The sequence below is a fragment of the Trifolium pratense genome, linkage group LG2, assembly GCF_020283565.1.
Source record: "Trifolium pratense cultivar HEN17-A07 linkage group LG2, ARS_RC_1.1, whole genome shotgun sequence".
Classification (NCBI taxonomy): Eukaryota; Viridiplantae; Streptophyta; class Magnoliopsida; order Fabales; family Fabaceae; genus Trifolium; species Trifolium pratense.
In genome coordinates, this window is record NC_060060.1 from 34,154,419 (window position 1) to 34,170,647 (window position 16,229).

The following is a 16,229-nucleotide window of genomic DNA, read 5'->3' on the forward strand; positions in this document are numbered from 1 at the left end:
CAATATAATACTGATTACTTATTTTTAAAACAATCAGGCACTGGCATGTCTTAAAACATTTCATTTCATTTTACTTTAAAATCTACATATCCGAGTCCAATATTTTTCTGACGAGTGCAAAGAGGAATAGAGGGAGTTACATTAACATTGCCACGCTGTCCAGTCCAAAATTTAATGAAGAATACTTTCATTTAACTGGGGTACACTATATATAATCAGCGTGCAGAAAATTACATTGGTGTTTGTCTTCTGTTTGGAGTGTAGAGAGGTGTACAAGACAAGATCAGAAAGCACAATCATCAGGAGAGGCCAAAACAACAATGATAGGAATCTCTCATCCTTCCACTTCCAAACTGTATCAGGAAAAAATATTATGGGGAGGGAAATAATCAGTAAAAATACACAAAGACTAGGCAAAGTCCCTCCCCAGCGCCTCAAGCTTTTGATATATTCAAGATGTGGTGCAAAGAATATATCATTGTGATCTCATGGATTCCTCATAGATTCTTGCCTTCTAAGGGGAATCCCTTCACCATCATCAAAGTCATCCTCTTCTGAATGCTTATTAAGTCTAACAGATGAACCTTGTAAACATGTAAAAGAAGATAACATTAATAATCATGTTTTAAGATGGCAAGACCTTACACCCGAAAGTGTATTGTGAGCCCAATAGAGGGAATTCTAAAGTCACGTGAAATTACAACATGGGGGTCACTAGAGCATACCATCAGCCATATCCTTAGTCTTGTGCAGAAGAAAAGTTCCTGAAAGTATCGTCACAAACCCACATATTTCTGTGATAACTTGTGTTGGACTTTGCCTATCCCAGTCCTGATATCAAGTATAATACTCAATCAAAAATCAATATTCAAAATAGCAAAAAACGGACAGACAGATATTTGACATGTAAATTGTTAAAGAAATGAGGAAAAAGAAAGCAGTTTTAAACCCCCTGTTGAAGGTAGTAATAACAGACTGCAGACAATCATTGACTCTCTTAATCAGTTTATTAGATATATGTGGGTCCCACTTTGATAATCTTCCCATACTTCTAGGTATCATACAGCAAGTCTTCCCATAGGCAAGATTATCAAAAGAGGAAGAGTTTCAAGAGACGGATTTGAGAGGTTTGAGAGGGCAGATATGTTTGGGTGCGTGAAATAAGATCAGAATAGATGAAATAAAGAGAATATCAAAGTTTTTTTTCACCTGATTTGTGGAACATGATGGATCACCAATGTTGTCAAGAAAAAATATCATAAAACAAAAGATCGTATATAAGGTTTGCTATAAATAAAATTAGCATTTGGAACGGCACAATGCTCCATTCAAACGTTGGGCGTGCCACTACCAAATAAAGTTTCAAATAAAACCATAATAAAAAGAAAAAGGTTGGTCCTAAATAGCCCAATACCCCTCTCTCAAGTTACCCTGGTTTTCTTTTCTCTCATTAACCGTCTACCTCCATCAACAGCAGCACTTCAAATAGAGAGGTCGCGATAGGGGCAGGAGAAAGGTTGTGAGAGGTAAAGCATAGCAACAGTAGAGATAGAACAGGAGATGACAAATGGAAAGTGAAAGATAGAGAGATGTGAGTGTGACCCATAAACAATCAGGGGAAACTGGTTTTCCAGACAATGGCGTGGGACTGTGATCTCACCATCTTCGCAGAAAAAAAAAATACTGTGATCTCAGCAGAATACAATTCTGAATGTGATCTGAATGACCAGACTTGTGCAAAATCGTAAAACCGCACTATATTGCAATTTAAATCACAAATTTAACAACATTGCCCATCAGATCATCAATCCCACATTCTTACAGGTTTCCTGCTGATCCCACATCAATCCAGCAGGTTTCTGATGACAGCTAGGACTGGGCCCTAATGCTTCTATTTTGCCATTACATTAAAAGCAAGTAGAACATAAACATGAAATAATACATAATACATAGTGCACAGAAAGATGTTTTATGCATTAAATAAATCAGTTAGACAATAGGCTTCAGAAACACAGGTTATAAATTATGCAGGCACTCTGGATATTGTAAAAAAATTTATGGAGTCACATTCAAATAAAAATAAAGCAACAAAGTAATGGCCAACAATATCGGTCTCATAACAAAACTTACCTTAAACATGATAACACTAGCCACAATGGTTAATGTTGTGAACATAACATAATAAATGGGAGATACCACTGCTGTATTGAAAGTATCCAATGCCTGATTAAGAGAAGAAAAAAAAAGTATCACATAAATTAACTGGCCACTCAGAAAAGATGTATCAATGTGTAAAAGTTACTCTACAATATTAATATATAGCAGGATCGTGGCCAAAACAACATCTAGAATTAGGAAATGTATATTGAAGTGCTAATCCTACACATTTAGTTCTAAGCTATAGAATTAATGAGCTTTTCACATAGACCATTCAGATACCTAAACTTGCATTTATATGCATTTAAATTATTAAACCATTCATTACACTTGCATCATCAGATCTTCCTATTCATTATCCACCTGCAAGCCATTGGAATATAAGGCATCAACTTCAATGCACTAATTCTCTTTCATAAATAATGACGTAAAACATGGAGTGTTCAAGGAAAACCATTATCTTTATCATAGCATTTATTTATTAGAGCATAACTGCCACGGCAGACTGCAAAATAACTTCACCACAGTGCAAAATGGAATTATGGATAATGATTCGTTACTTTTCCTCTTCATTTTAATTTTTTTTTTAGATTATTTTTATGAATTGCTTTTCATTAAGTGACTTTATGAATTTCCAATTTCATTTCATTTCAACAATTTTTCCTATGAATCAAGTTAGTACCTATATCTCACTCATACGAAGCCACACATTTTCAAAGCATGCGACATTTTGAATTTCCACAGGCTTTGAGCAGTTGGCATGCCACAAAGGTGAAACCTTGAAAACGTATATTTTAAATGTTCCCTTTGTTTACATTTTTTTATACTATTTATTCATTAAACAGTGGATATGACAAAAAAAAATCTTTTTAAATCAGTGGATAAAATTCTCAATCATTTGCGGAAGTTTGCTAAAAGATTACAAGGTTGTATGGGGTAGTAATGTGATTAAAGACTTCTAATTAGAATGATAAGTGGGGTGGGGTGGGGGAGGGAGAGGGAGAGAGAGAGAGAGAGAGAGAGAGAGAGAGAGAGAGAGAGAGAGAGAGAGAGAGAGAGAGAGAGAGAGAGAGAGAGAGAGAGAGAGAGAGAGTAATGGTTCAAGAAAACATCATTCATATGCCAGATGAGAAGAAAAATACTCCCTGCTTGAACAATTTAATATTCTTATAAGTACAATCAAGAAAAAAGTAAACATAAAATGTAAAATCAAAAGGCGTTTTACACTTTACAAAAAGAGCATAAAATGTAAAATATGTTATATTTCCACAGATTTCAACAGCATATTGAAGAGTCAATTAAACTAAATAAGTGCATGGTGGAAATACAATATGATACTTCAAATAAATGTAAACATCAAGAAGAAACAAGAGAAGCTATCATACCTTATTTAAATAATTCATTTGGGTAAGAACGCAAACAGTTACAACTAAAGCAAAAACCCAAGTTTGAGGGTAAATTAGCTGATTCATCCCAGACAGAGTTAACTTTATGGCAATTCCAAGAGCCTTGACACTCATAACCTATTAAAGGAGAAGCTGACAATATAAATACAGAAAGAAAGAAAAAACAGAGAACTAGATGAAAACAAGGACAATTCATCAACAAAAAGATGATGAGACATACCGATAATGAACCTACAAGGGAACAAACACCAATATAAACCATTATGTGTGTTTGGCCATATAGAGGAATGAAGTGGAAGACAAGAATAAAGGTAGCTGTTATAACCAAAGCTGCATAAAAGAGAAAAGCTGCAAAAGAAAGATTGTGTCTTTTGGTTAGTAGTCAATTACGATATGATATTTTGAGTAGACTAACATTTCAAGGTTGAGACTACCTGGATCCATAGCAAGATCCCATACTTCCGGCACTGATTCAATTGCCCGTTCTTGAGGGGCATGTAGAACAATTGTTGTAGACCCCACAACACACAAAGCGCAACCAAGAACTCCAAATATATGCAGTCTCTCCCGTAAGATAATATGGGCAAGGGCAGCACTGCAAGACAGCATCGCAAATCAGAATTTACAAAGAGTCAAGCACAAATATGAAGCTTAAATTTTGTCATACCTGATAATAATGCTAAGAGCACCAAGAGGAGTGACCAATATAGCTGGAGCAAATGCATATGCTGCAAAATTGGCAATCTCTCCAACAATCACTGTTGAAATGGCAAATGTTAGAATAGAAATTTTAATCCAATGGTTAGTATCAGTAGCTGTAAGCAACTCAGATTAATAAAGCGTACATAGATATTTTGTTGGTATCCTTAGATTTGAATGTAGAAATATTCCATGGAAAATGTGTAATAGCAAAAAAGAAGTAAGAGGTTTAGAAGGAAAAGCAGAAAAGGTGCAATCTTTAACAACTTTTTTCCTTCTACGATATATCTGGACAAGTTACAAAAATTTAAATAACTTGACCTAAACTTGTAACTTTTTATGAGTTAAAAATTTGTACAGAGATGAGAGAAAACATATAGAAGAACACCCCCTATTTAGATTTGTTCTGCATGGAACTAACATTAAACAAGTTTAGATAGCAACTACTAGAAGCTGAAAAAGGAGTCGTGGGGATGCACAGAAAAATCAAAGATACAGTTCAGCAACGTCAAACAATAAGATGTTTCACAAACAGTTGTCAATGAAAATATAGACAAACATCCTATTTAATTTCCACAATAAATGAACCATGAATGACTCACTTGTTATCATGCCCACCCACCAAAGTGGTTCATACAAGTACGAATAGCCTCCACTTCCTGCGAAAAGATAATTATTTCGGAAGTTAGTTACCGTTGCGCACGATTTGATCAAGTATATGCTAAAAACACAAATATAACGCAAAAATCAGATATTTTGTGGATAACATAGTTCCTTGAAAAACGAAACCTGCCACCTACTCACTCCGTATAGTATAATATATATAAACCAAGCTGAGCCAATAGAGTTGACAAGAATCCATTTAATTTTAAAATAGCATAATTATTTGTCCTCCATACTGATGAGTACCAACGAGATGAAAAACATTTGAAGTTGTAGATAATTTTTTCACCGTATTTTAACATTAACATCAGGAGCGGGCCAAATAAAAGTCCATTTTCTGAATCCCAATTGAGACAACGGTAGAATAATCCCAATCACTCATTATTCCGTAACAAATAGCACAAGTAAAGAGTACCAAAGAGTTGTACATTGAAAACATATACTGATTTTGAGAGACAGGAACTAATCTACCTAATGAACCAAATCTACATCAAATTTAAGTTGTGAATTATTATAATGAGAAAACACGAAAAGCTTGACATTGTAACTAATCCAGTTTCAAAAACAGTTAAAGTTAACCATTTGAGAAAAGGTAAAAACCTCAAAAATCCAGATCTTGAGAAAAAGAAATAATCCATTTACCATAAGACAATCCATGGAAGTAGACAGTGGCAAGTAAAGAAAGATAATTAAGCAAAGTAATTAAAGCAGATCGTAAGAATGATACCTGCTCTAATTCCACTAGCACCGGCTTTTTTCAAACCTTTCTTTTTGACAATGAAACTAGCACCGATGAAGAAGCTAGATGAAAGAGCAAGGACTAGACCTTTAATGTTATCAGATGACATTCCCTCGCGCCAACTAGGACTCGATGATGAAGTAGTCGCCATCTCGCGGAAACAAAAACCCTAGCGAGATGGATCTCGCCACTTGTGAAGAAACCAATCCAGAGAAATTGAAATTGCGGTCGATACAGTTGTCAGAGAAGAGAAGGTTTTGATTCTATGGATCGGAAATGCTTTGCAATTTGGAATTTCAGAAAGGGAAAAAGTGGGAGAGAGATTATTATTATTATTAGAAAAATAATAATAATGATAATAATAAATTTTTACAGTGTAACTGAGACCACTAACTAATGATGTAGATGGATAGATAGATGAGTGGAACACTCCATTGTTGATTCTATGTTAATCAAGTACTTTGATTCAGGATTACTCTCTTGTTTGCCCTAATCTCAAATACGATTCTCTTTTCTCTTCTTCCTCCTTTTCTTTTCTTGTTCTTCATTTTTTTTTAATTGCATTTATTTACTTTATAATTTTATGTACTCAATATTTTTTAAATTGCATTTATTTACTTTTTTATTTTACTCGTAAAAAAATACTATTGTTGACCAAAAATATATATTGGGGTCTGTTTGATATGCTAAAAAATAAGGGACTGGACAGGACAACTCTAGTTGTACTGTGTTTGATTGTAAAACTGTTTCAGGAACTGGACAAATTGGGTGGCAATGGACCGGACAAAACATAATTTTTTGTCCCTCACTAAACCACAGCACAACTTTTTGTCCGCAGTACAAGTTGTCTAAAATACCAAAATACCATTTTATTAACCAAATATCGTATAAGACAAAAAAATGTTCAATATCCCAAAAATTTGTTCTGTGTGCTGTTCTGTCATGTGTTGTGATGTTCTGTCTTGTACTGTTTTGTCCAGTACTTACCTTTTAACAAATCAAACACACATATACTTTTTTTATCAACATATATATTGTATAATATAATAATATAATAGACAGAAATCAAATTACACCGGTGTAGCATTTTTTTTATTTACAATGAGCTGTGAATCAAACTCATGACCTATAGTTCAAATAAAATACATAAACACAAGAGATGACCCTGTAGAGTGTTCCCTTGCTTGATAGCAACTTTGATTTGATAGTAAGTGGCGGGATTCCCAAGCCTCATTGTGAGGTAACAACTGAAACATCCACAGTTGGGACACGAAAAGTCATTCCGATCACTTTTCATTCAAAGTAAGAAGGACTTTGCCAAGAGCCTACGGAGACAAAGAAAAAATAAAAATCACATCCAAAATTTTTGACAATCAACAACAATATCGATGAATAAGAGTCTGAAAACAGAGTCAACATTCTCACCTTGGTTGCGCCAGTGCTGCTAGGAATAATGTTGGATGAGGCGGCTCTTCCACCTCTATAGTCTTTAGTCGATGGCTCATCAACAGTCTTTCTGAGTGGCTGATTGGAAAAACAGCATAAAATAAATTAGCTAGCAATAATAAAATAATAAATGCCACAATAACCCACTAGCAATAAAACCTATAATCAGGCCCGGTTTTGGGCCAGGGCAAGCAGTGCCCCAGTCCAGGGCCCCTAAAAAATTGGGGCCTCAACTTTTTTTTTTGTAAGCCCATCATCGTGAAAATAGCACAAGTAGCAGATGCAGATGATATATCAAGAAATCCAATTTGGTGCAGTGGCTAGCACTTTGTTCCTACATGCAAGTGGTCATGTGTTTGAGTAGCTGCAGTGATAGTTTTTTTGTTTTGTTTTCTTTTATTTTAAGAAAACAGAAATAGTGATGAAGGGAATTGAGAGCCCACTACCACCAACAAATAATTGTATCCATTCCTATAAAATTTTACATAAATTATTTAAAAAATTGTGTTTTTTTTTATACAATTGTGTTTCTTTTTATAAAATTATAAGTTTTTTTTCTTTCTATAAATACATTCACTTTATAATCCTCAGATAATTTTACTACTTTATTTTTCTTAAACTATATTTTGTTATTTATTTTAAAATAAAGAATTAATTTCTAAAATTATGTTGCAATTTTTATTAAAAACAATATCAATTTTTAATGATATTAGTTTGAAAATGTATTTTGTTATTATTGATTAAAATATAACTATTTTATATTATTGATGTTATTTATATTTTAAATAAATGATGTTCTTTTTTTAAAAAATTATATTTTTTATTAGGGGTCTATTTTTATTATTCGGAACCGGCCCTGCCTATAATTGATGGAATGAACAATGATCATCAACCCCTCAACAATGTTAAACCTGTCATTGATAACCTAAAGAATAAACAACGTACAGTTAAGACCACATACAACGAAGAAATATGGAAACTAGAGGATGACATATCAATTGTTGTAAGAAACCTTTGCAAGTGGTGCAATGCAGTTAGTAGTGCAACTAGCATTGGAGATAATATCGAACTCTAGCTTGTATTCCTTCTCGTTGACACCAACAACAAATATGAGAGCATCTTTATTGGGGGCAAAAATGATGACCTTCTTTGCACCACACTGAATTAAGAAAAAAAAAACAAATACATTGTCATTCTACAACATTGAGTGACAACTCCATATAATACTATAAATTATAGCCTACTAAATCTTGTTGAGGCAAAATGCAAAATCCCAATTTGATGTTTTAAAGATAACAAACATCTTAATTATATTTTAAATGTAATTCTGATCTCATTGTTATCTAACAAGTGCTCTTGAGTGTTTTAATTAGTCAGGAACAATTAAGCTTCTAATCTCAATGATATTCATTATGTTTTGGCAAAAAGAGAAGCTTCAGGATCAGTCTGAGAATGATCTCTGGTTTAATTGCAACATTCTTCTCATGAACAAGAATAAATGCAAAAGCACTTATTTCATTAAGTCAACCATATACAAGACAAAGAAGCACTTTATCTTGGTTTTAACTCACAAGATCACAACAGTTCATGAACATTTAAGGCAAGGAATAAGTTGGAAAGAAAGTGACTTTCCTCTTTGGACAAAGTTAATGATCAAGCATGTGCAACATGATAATTTCTCAAGGCATCATCTAATCAGGTGTATCAAGAATATTTGGACAAGAATTACATAGACCAATAAGGATGAGACAACACACATTCAACTCATAGTTGTCATGTACCTTCAATGTCATTATTTAATGAACATTCTCCAAGAGATTAATTCTTAATCAAGAAAAAGAAGTACATGGAAAGGACAAGTGAATAGTTATGCAAGGACATCACAGCTGCATTCCCTTCACACTACAGCTGGCCACAGGTCTGCATCATTCTCCATTTGAAGATCAAGTGCAAAATTCGCCCAGATTAGAGAACGATCTCAGAATGATGCTGAGAATGACTGTCCTTTGCTTTTGAAGTTGCAAGCTCATCTACAGCTGGCCAAAACGTGCCTAAATGATCTATAACGGATATACTTGGTGAGGAAGCAATGAACAACTATCTACAGCCCATTGCAAGCTGTCATTTTGGCCCTTTTAAGTGAAAATATGAAGAACAGCAGGGAGAACGTTCTGAGAAATATCAGTTTGAGCTTATCCACTCAACAATTCAGCATGAGCTGTCTATTTTGAATCAACTAGCCGTTGGAGAACTTCCTTTGGGACCAAGGAACTGAAGACTCAAGGTTCAACTATAAAAGGAAGGCTTTGGCAACATTGAAGAGCAAGAGTTTTAGCTACAACAATCAATCTACTTGTCTTTGTGATACAAGTTTTCAAGCTCTTCTTTGAAGATCTCTTTCACTCCATATATTGTAATATCATACTAGGATCAGTATCCATTTTGAGTGAACAAAGAGAGATTTTATTGTAACTAGCTTTTCAACTTAGTTTGAGTGAGAAAGCTCTAAGATCCAAACCATTATCAATATTGTAAAGATTGGCTCAAGTCAATACGTAACTATTGATTGAGTGACACCTCATAAAGTCTAGGAAAGACTTAGGTAGATCAAGCAAGTGAAGCTTGGAAGATTGTGATCTTGGATTAGATCAAAGAAGAAGTGTATCTTGAGATCGGTAGAATCTCTTAGTGGACAATCTCACAGGAGCGTGGGGACTGGAGTAGCCCATACTATTAAGGGGTGAACCAGGATAAAATTATTGTGTCTCTTCTCTCCCTTAAACTCATATTAATTTTGTGCAAACACTAACACACACAAATCACTTATTGTTTTTGTTTGCAGCTCAGAGATCGTTCTAAGATCATTCTCCTAACTTATGTTATTTATTCTGAGATCATTCTAACGTATGTTTTGATATCTAATTTTTAAAAGGACAATTTTTAAAGGTTCACAATTCAAACCCCCCTTTCTTGTGAAAAACTTTGCTACTTCAATTGGTATCAGAGCCTGGTTCTAAGGTTGAGCATCTAACAAGTGCTAGAGGAAAAGATTCAGGAAGGAAGTAATGAATAAAAGCGCAAAGTTTATATCAGAAGGAGGATCTTCACATAAGCCACCACTATTTGAAGGAGATAACTACTACTATTGGAAAGACAAGATGGAACTATTTCTTAGATCACAAGATACGCACATGTGGACAGTGATTGAAGTTGGTGACTATACTCCATTAGTAAAAGACTCTACTACTCCAAAGACAAAAGATGAAATGACAACTCAAGAAGCAGATAGGGTACTTCTAAATACTAAAGCTCAATTATTTATTAAAAGTGCTTTGTGTAGGGAAGAATATGACAGGATCATGGAATGCAAAACGGCCAAAGAAATGTGGACAACACTCCAAACTCACCATGAAGGAACAAGTCGTGTCAAGGAAACAAGAATTGACATTGGTGTTAGAAAATTTGAGCTATTTGAAATGAAGGAAGATGAATCAATTGATCAGATGTATGGAAGATTCACAATTATCATAAATGAACTTAACTCATTAGGGAAGAAATTCTCTATACATGAAAGAGTAAGAAAAGTGCTTAGATGCTTATCAAAGAGTTGGAGACACATAGTAACAGCAATCACAGAGTCAAAAGATCTCACTGAGGTTAAATTAGAAGATCTCATTGGATCTTTAAAAGCTCATGAGTCCATTCTCCAGGAAGACAAACCTATGAAAAACAAGATGATTGCATTAGATTCACAGACTAAAGAACGTTCTAAGAACAAAGAAGCAGTGGAGGAAGACAACAAGTTTCTTCAAGAAGATGATGAAGAAGAGTTAGCATTTTTATCCAGAAGGATACAAAAGCTAATGATGAGAAGAAATCAGATTAAGAAGAACTTTCCACCAAGAAGAAATGGATCTAAACCAGAAGTAGATATCAGCAAAATACAATGCTATGGATGCAACCAATTTGGACACTACAAGAATGAATGTCCTAAACAAAAGAACTCTCCTTACAAATCCATGATGGCAACCTGGGATGAGTTAGATGAAGTACAAGAAGCAGAAGAAGAACAAGAAGCTAATGTATGTCTCATGACAAATGCAAACATTGAAGAGGTAACTCTAGATCCTTGTTCATCTTGTCAAAAAACTGAACATCTCTTTGATAATCTCTTATATGACTCTCAAATTCTAAATTCTAAAAATGGTCAACTTAGAGATGAAGTCACTAAGTTAACTAAAGAAAGAGATGAATATAAATCTGATAATGATATAATGAAACAGATAATCAAAAATATGCAACTTGCACATGATGGACTTTCTAAGCAAATTAAAGAACTTAGAGACAATAATAAAATGAAAGAATGTTCTATGATTCAAAAAGAGAATATCACTTTAAAACAAAAAGTGTCTAAACTTGAAAAAGATTTAACAAAGTTTGTCAGCACCACAGAAACTTTTGAAAATATATTGGGATCACAAGGTAATTCATATAATAGAACTGGATTGGGATACAAACCTTTTCAAAATAAGAAACTAATTGAAAATGTTTTTGTTCCTCATAAAGAAAAAAGATTTCAAAAATATAAATGCTCATTCTGTCACAAGGATGGACATCTTGAACCATTTTGTTTTAAAAAGAAATCTCTTTATAGATCAGAACATTCTCAGAACAATCTAAAAAAAGATTTTTATTCAAAACCTCCTTATAAGAGATCATCTTATCAATATAAGAAGATGCCTTATAAGAGTACTAACCTTCAAGGACCCAAAAAATTATGGGTACCTAAGAATTTATTAAAATCAAATACAGGAATGTCATCTAGCAATGAAGAAAAAGCCTTGGTACTTGGACAGTGGTTGCTCAAGACATATGACAGGAGATAGACAAAGCTTTCTTTCATTTGACAAAAAGGAAGGAGGAACAGTTACCTTTGGAAACAATGAAAAAGCAAGTATAAAAGGTAAAGGTACTATTGGTAAGAATAATTCTGCAAAAATTGAAAATGTTCACTATGTAGAAGGACTTAAACATAACTTAATTAGCATTAGTCAATTATGTGACAATGGTCTTGAAGTTATTTTTAGATCTCATACTTGTGAAATAAAACAATCTGACAAAACTCTTTTCTATGGATCAAGAATAAAGAATGTATATGTCATATACTTAGATGAACTGCCTACTGAATCCTGCTTTGTTTCTCTTGAAAAAGACAAATGGATTTGGCATAAAAGGGCTGGACATATAAGTATGAAGACTATGTCAAAACTCTCTAAACTTGATCTAGTTAGAGGCTTACCTGATATTAGTTTTGACCTAGATAAAGTGTGTGAATCTTGTGCAAAGGGTAAACAAGTTAAAAGTAGTTTTAAACCAAAAGATTTTGTTTCAACAAAAAGACCTCTTGAACTACTTCACATAGATTTATTTGGACCTGTCAAAACTACTAGTCTTGGTGGCAAAAATTATGGTTTTGTCATAGTTGATGACTTTTCAAGGTTCACTTGGGTGTTATTTTTCAAACATAAAGATGAATCTTTTGAAGCTTTTAAAACATTCTGTTTACAAGTTCAAAATGAGAAAGGTACCAATATTGTCTCTATAAGAAGTGATCATGGAGGAGAATTTGAAAACTCTCACTTTGAATCATTCCTAAACAATAATGGTATATCTCATAATTTTTCTTGTCCAAGAACTCCTCAACAAAATGGAGTTGTTGAAAGGAAAAATAGAACTTTACAAGAGATGGCAAGAACTATGATAAATGAATCAAATGTTGAAAAATATTTTTGGGCTGAAGCCATCAATACTTCTTGCTACATCTTGAACAGGGTTACCATAAGAAAAATTTTGAATAAGACACCCTATGAACTTTGGAAAGGAATTAAACCAAATATTTCCTACTTTCATATTTTTGGATGTTATTGTTACATTTTGAATATCAGAGACAACTTAGGTAAGTTTGATTCCAAATCAGATAAGGGAATATTCTTAGGTTACTCTCTAACCTCAAAAGCTTATAGAATATACAATTTGAAAACACAAGCTCTAGAAGAAAGCATGCATGTCAAGTTTGATGAATATGAAGATATATCATATACCAACACCTTTAATGATGAAGAAGAAGTAAGGAATGAACAAAGTAATAATGAGAATCAAGAACCTACAGCTCAAGGACCTCCAAAGACTTGGAGAACTGTTGGTTATCATCCACCAGAACAAATTATAGGGAATACTGAAGATGGTGTAAGAACTAGAAGGGCTTTACTGAACAAGGAGAATAATCTGGCAATGATCTCTCAGATAGAACCAAGATCAATAAATGAAGCTATCACTGATGAATCTTGGACTGAAGCCATGAAAGAAGAACTCCTGCAATTTGAAAAGAATGAAGTTTGGAATCTAGTACCACTTCCACAAAATCACTCAATCATTGGAACAAGGTGGGTCTTCAGAAACAAACTTGATGAAAATGGTAAGGTAATAAGAAATAAAGCAAGACTTGTAGCTCAAGGATATAATCAACAAGAAGGTATTGATTATGATGAGACTTTTGCTCTAGTGGCTAGATTAGAAGCCATTAGAATTTTACTTGCATATGCTTCACACAAATGTTTTAAACTTTTTCAAATGGATGTGAAAAGTGCTTTTCTAAATGGTTTTTTAAATGAAGAAGTTTATGTACATCAACCTCCTGGGTTTATTGATCAACAAAAACCTAATCATGTTTTTAAATTAACCAAAGCTCTTTATGGACTAAAACAAGCTCCAAGAGCTTGGTATGAAAGATTAAGCTCATTTTTACTTGAAAATGGTTTTTCTAGAGGAAAAATTGACACTACACTTTTTAGAAAAATTGATAAACATGATTTACTTATTGTACAAGTATATGTTGATGATATTATATTTGGTGCTACTAATGAAAAGTTATGTGAAGAATTTTCTGAACTTATGCAAAGTGAATTTGAAATGAGCATGATGGGAGAACTTAGTTTCTTTCTTGGCTTGCAAGTCAAGCAACATGAAAATGGAATTTTCATCAGTCAAGAAAAATATATAAAGGATCTTCTCAAGAAATACAAGATGAATGAGGCCAAGATAATGTCAACACCAATGCATCCATCAACAAGCTTGGACAAAGATGAAAAAGGAAAAGATGTATCTGAAAAGGAATATAGGGGAATGATTGGATCTCTCCTATATTTAACTGCAAGTAGACCAGACATTGTCTTCTCAGTAGGTCTATGTGCTAGATTTCAAACATCACCAAAGGAATCTCACCTAACTGCAGTAAAAAGGATCTTCAGATATCTAGTTGGTACACCAGATGTTGGTCTTTGGTACCAAAATAAATCACATTTTGAGTTAAAAGCATTTTGTGATGCTGATTATGCTGGTGACAAAGTTGAGAGAAAAAGCACCAGTGGAGCATGTCAATTTCTTGGAGAAGCTCTTGTAAGTTGGTGTTGCAGAAAACAAAACACCATAGCACTTTCAACAACTGAAGCAGAGTATGTATCTGCAGCAACTTGTTGTTCTCAGGTAATATGGATCAAGAATCAACTTGAAGACTTCTCATTAAGGTACACAAAAATCAAAATCTTATGTGATAACACTAGTGCCATTAATTTATCAAAAAATCTCATTCAGCATTCTAGATCAAAACATATTGAAATCAAACATCACTTTATTCGTGATCATGTCAACAAAAATGATGTTGAATTAGTTTTTATTGATACTGAAAATCAGTTAGCTGATATTTTTACTAAGCCATTAGTTGAGGAACGTTTCAATTTTATCAAAGAAAAATTGAAAATCATCAAAAATCCAAACAAAGTGTGAAAAATTAAAATTTTCAAACGATCTGAGAACGTTCTCAAATCTGGGCATAAGGAAATATTTGAATTCTTTTTCAAACGGTCTCTTCCTTGGTTTTAGCCTTCTTTAATTAATGATAAGCATTAAAGAAGATATGTTTACCTTCTCCTCATTGGCTTAACACGATTGATCTCTCTCTCTCTCTCTCTCCTTTTTCTTTTCTAAAATCAAGTACAACCAACTATTCATCTCTTCAATCAAGTACACCTAGTCTACTAACACTCTTCCTCCTTCCCAAGCTTCCACCTCTTTTTATACTCACCTAAACTCATCAGTTTATCACATCATCTTCATCCAATTATCTCTTCTGTTTTTTTCAAAAAAAAATGGCACGAACAAAGAACCCAGGAAGAAGAGCTCCATTTCCACCATTACCCTCATCCTCATCAAACTCTTCATCCTCATCAGATACCTCTGATTCCTCAAACCCTCAAACCTTTGATCAATCGAATTTTTATGATCCAAATGAACCCTTAGATCTTCAACCTCTTTCTCAAATTTTCCCACCGAAATTAATTGAACCTCCTGCACAATCAATTAATGAACCTCCTGCTGAACCAACTGATGTACCTTCTGAGAACGATCCCTCAGAAGAAGAAACCATTCAACTTACCCAGAAACCTAACCCTAAAACTGATGGTACCACCACTCCTAAACCTACCATTGTTGTACCAAGTCAAGCTGAAACTCCACCAATCGTTTTCAAATCTAAGAAAGCCAAATCTTATGATTCTTCAAAAATCAGAAGATCATCTTGTATTATGTCTGGAATTGGTACAGGAAAGAAACCTGTTGTTGACAACACTGTACACACCATTCATGATTCAGATTCTGATAAAACCATCTCAGATTCTGAACTTGAAAAAATTGTGCTTGAACCTCTCACCTCATCAAAATCTGTACCTGCAAAACATTCACCTGTTTCAATCAAAAAGGGTTCTGCTACTGCTGTCAAAGCCCCTAAGAAAAAGAGCTTACCTAAAAGGAAAAGACCTCAAGGAGAGCTGCTTGAAGTTCCACTCATTCATCAAGAAGAAGAAGCTAAGTTTGATCAATATTGGAAAATCAAACCTGTTGCTTCTGGAAGAGTTTATGATTTTGAAGAAATTGCTAAGGGAGGAGTAGACTTGCTGAAGTTTGTGGAACCACAAGGATGGACAAAATTTTTCCAGATGAAAGATACCACAATGCCTCTGTTGGTACAAGCATTCTATTTCAATGCCAAGATACATCCTGACAAA

At 33.8% G+C, this 16,229-nt stretch overlaps 1 protein-coding gene and 1 pseudogene across 1 annotated transcript; both read right to left on the bottom strand.

Annotated features, from left to right (window-relative positions):
* Positions 1-106: 106 nt before the first annotated feature.
* On the bottom strand, positions 107-6,234 carry LOC123910741 (probable magnesium transporter NIPA4). Its single transcript, XM_045961942.1, has 9 exons — positions 5,653-6,234; positions 4,865-4,921; positions 4,231-4,321; positions 3,998-4,158; positions 3,784-3,911; positions 3,543-3,680; positions 2,131-2,223; positions 726-831; positions 107-584 (listed from the first exon to the last, which is right to left on the bottom strand). Exons 1-9 carry the CDS (start codon positions 5,813-5,815, stop codon positions 487-489), a joined length of 1,035 nt encoding a protein of 344 aa, XP_045817898.1. The 5' UTR covers positions 5,816-6,234; the 3' UTR covers positions 107-486.
* Positions 6,235-6,790: 556 nt separating this feature from the next.
* Positions 6,791-8,330, bottom strand: LOC123904615 (annotated as a pseudogene).
* Positions 8,331-16,229: the final 7,899 nt, after the last annotated feature.

Excerpts from the sequence above, each read along its gene's own strand:
- LOC123910741 (XM_045961942.1), bottom strand. The coding sequence starts at position 5,815 with ATGGCGACTACTTCATCATCGAGTCCTAGTTGGCGCGAGGGAATGTCA. Across the intron at positions 3,681-3,783 it reads CCCTTGTAGGTTCATTATCG|GTTATGAGTGTCAAGGCTCT; the intron begins GTATGTCTCATC and ends CTCCTTTAATAG. Across the intron at positions 832-2,130 it reads CTAGTGTTATCATGTTTAAG|GACTGGGATAGGCAAAGTCC; the intron begins GTAAGTTTTGTT and ends ACTTGATATCAG.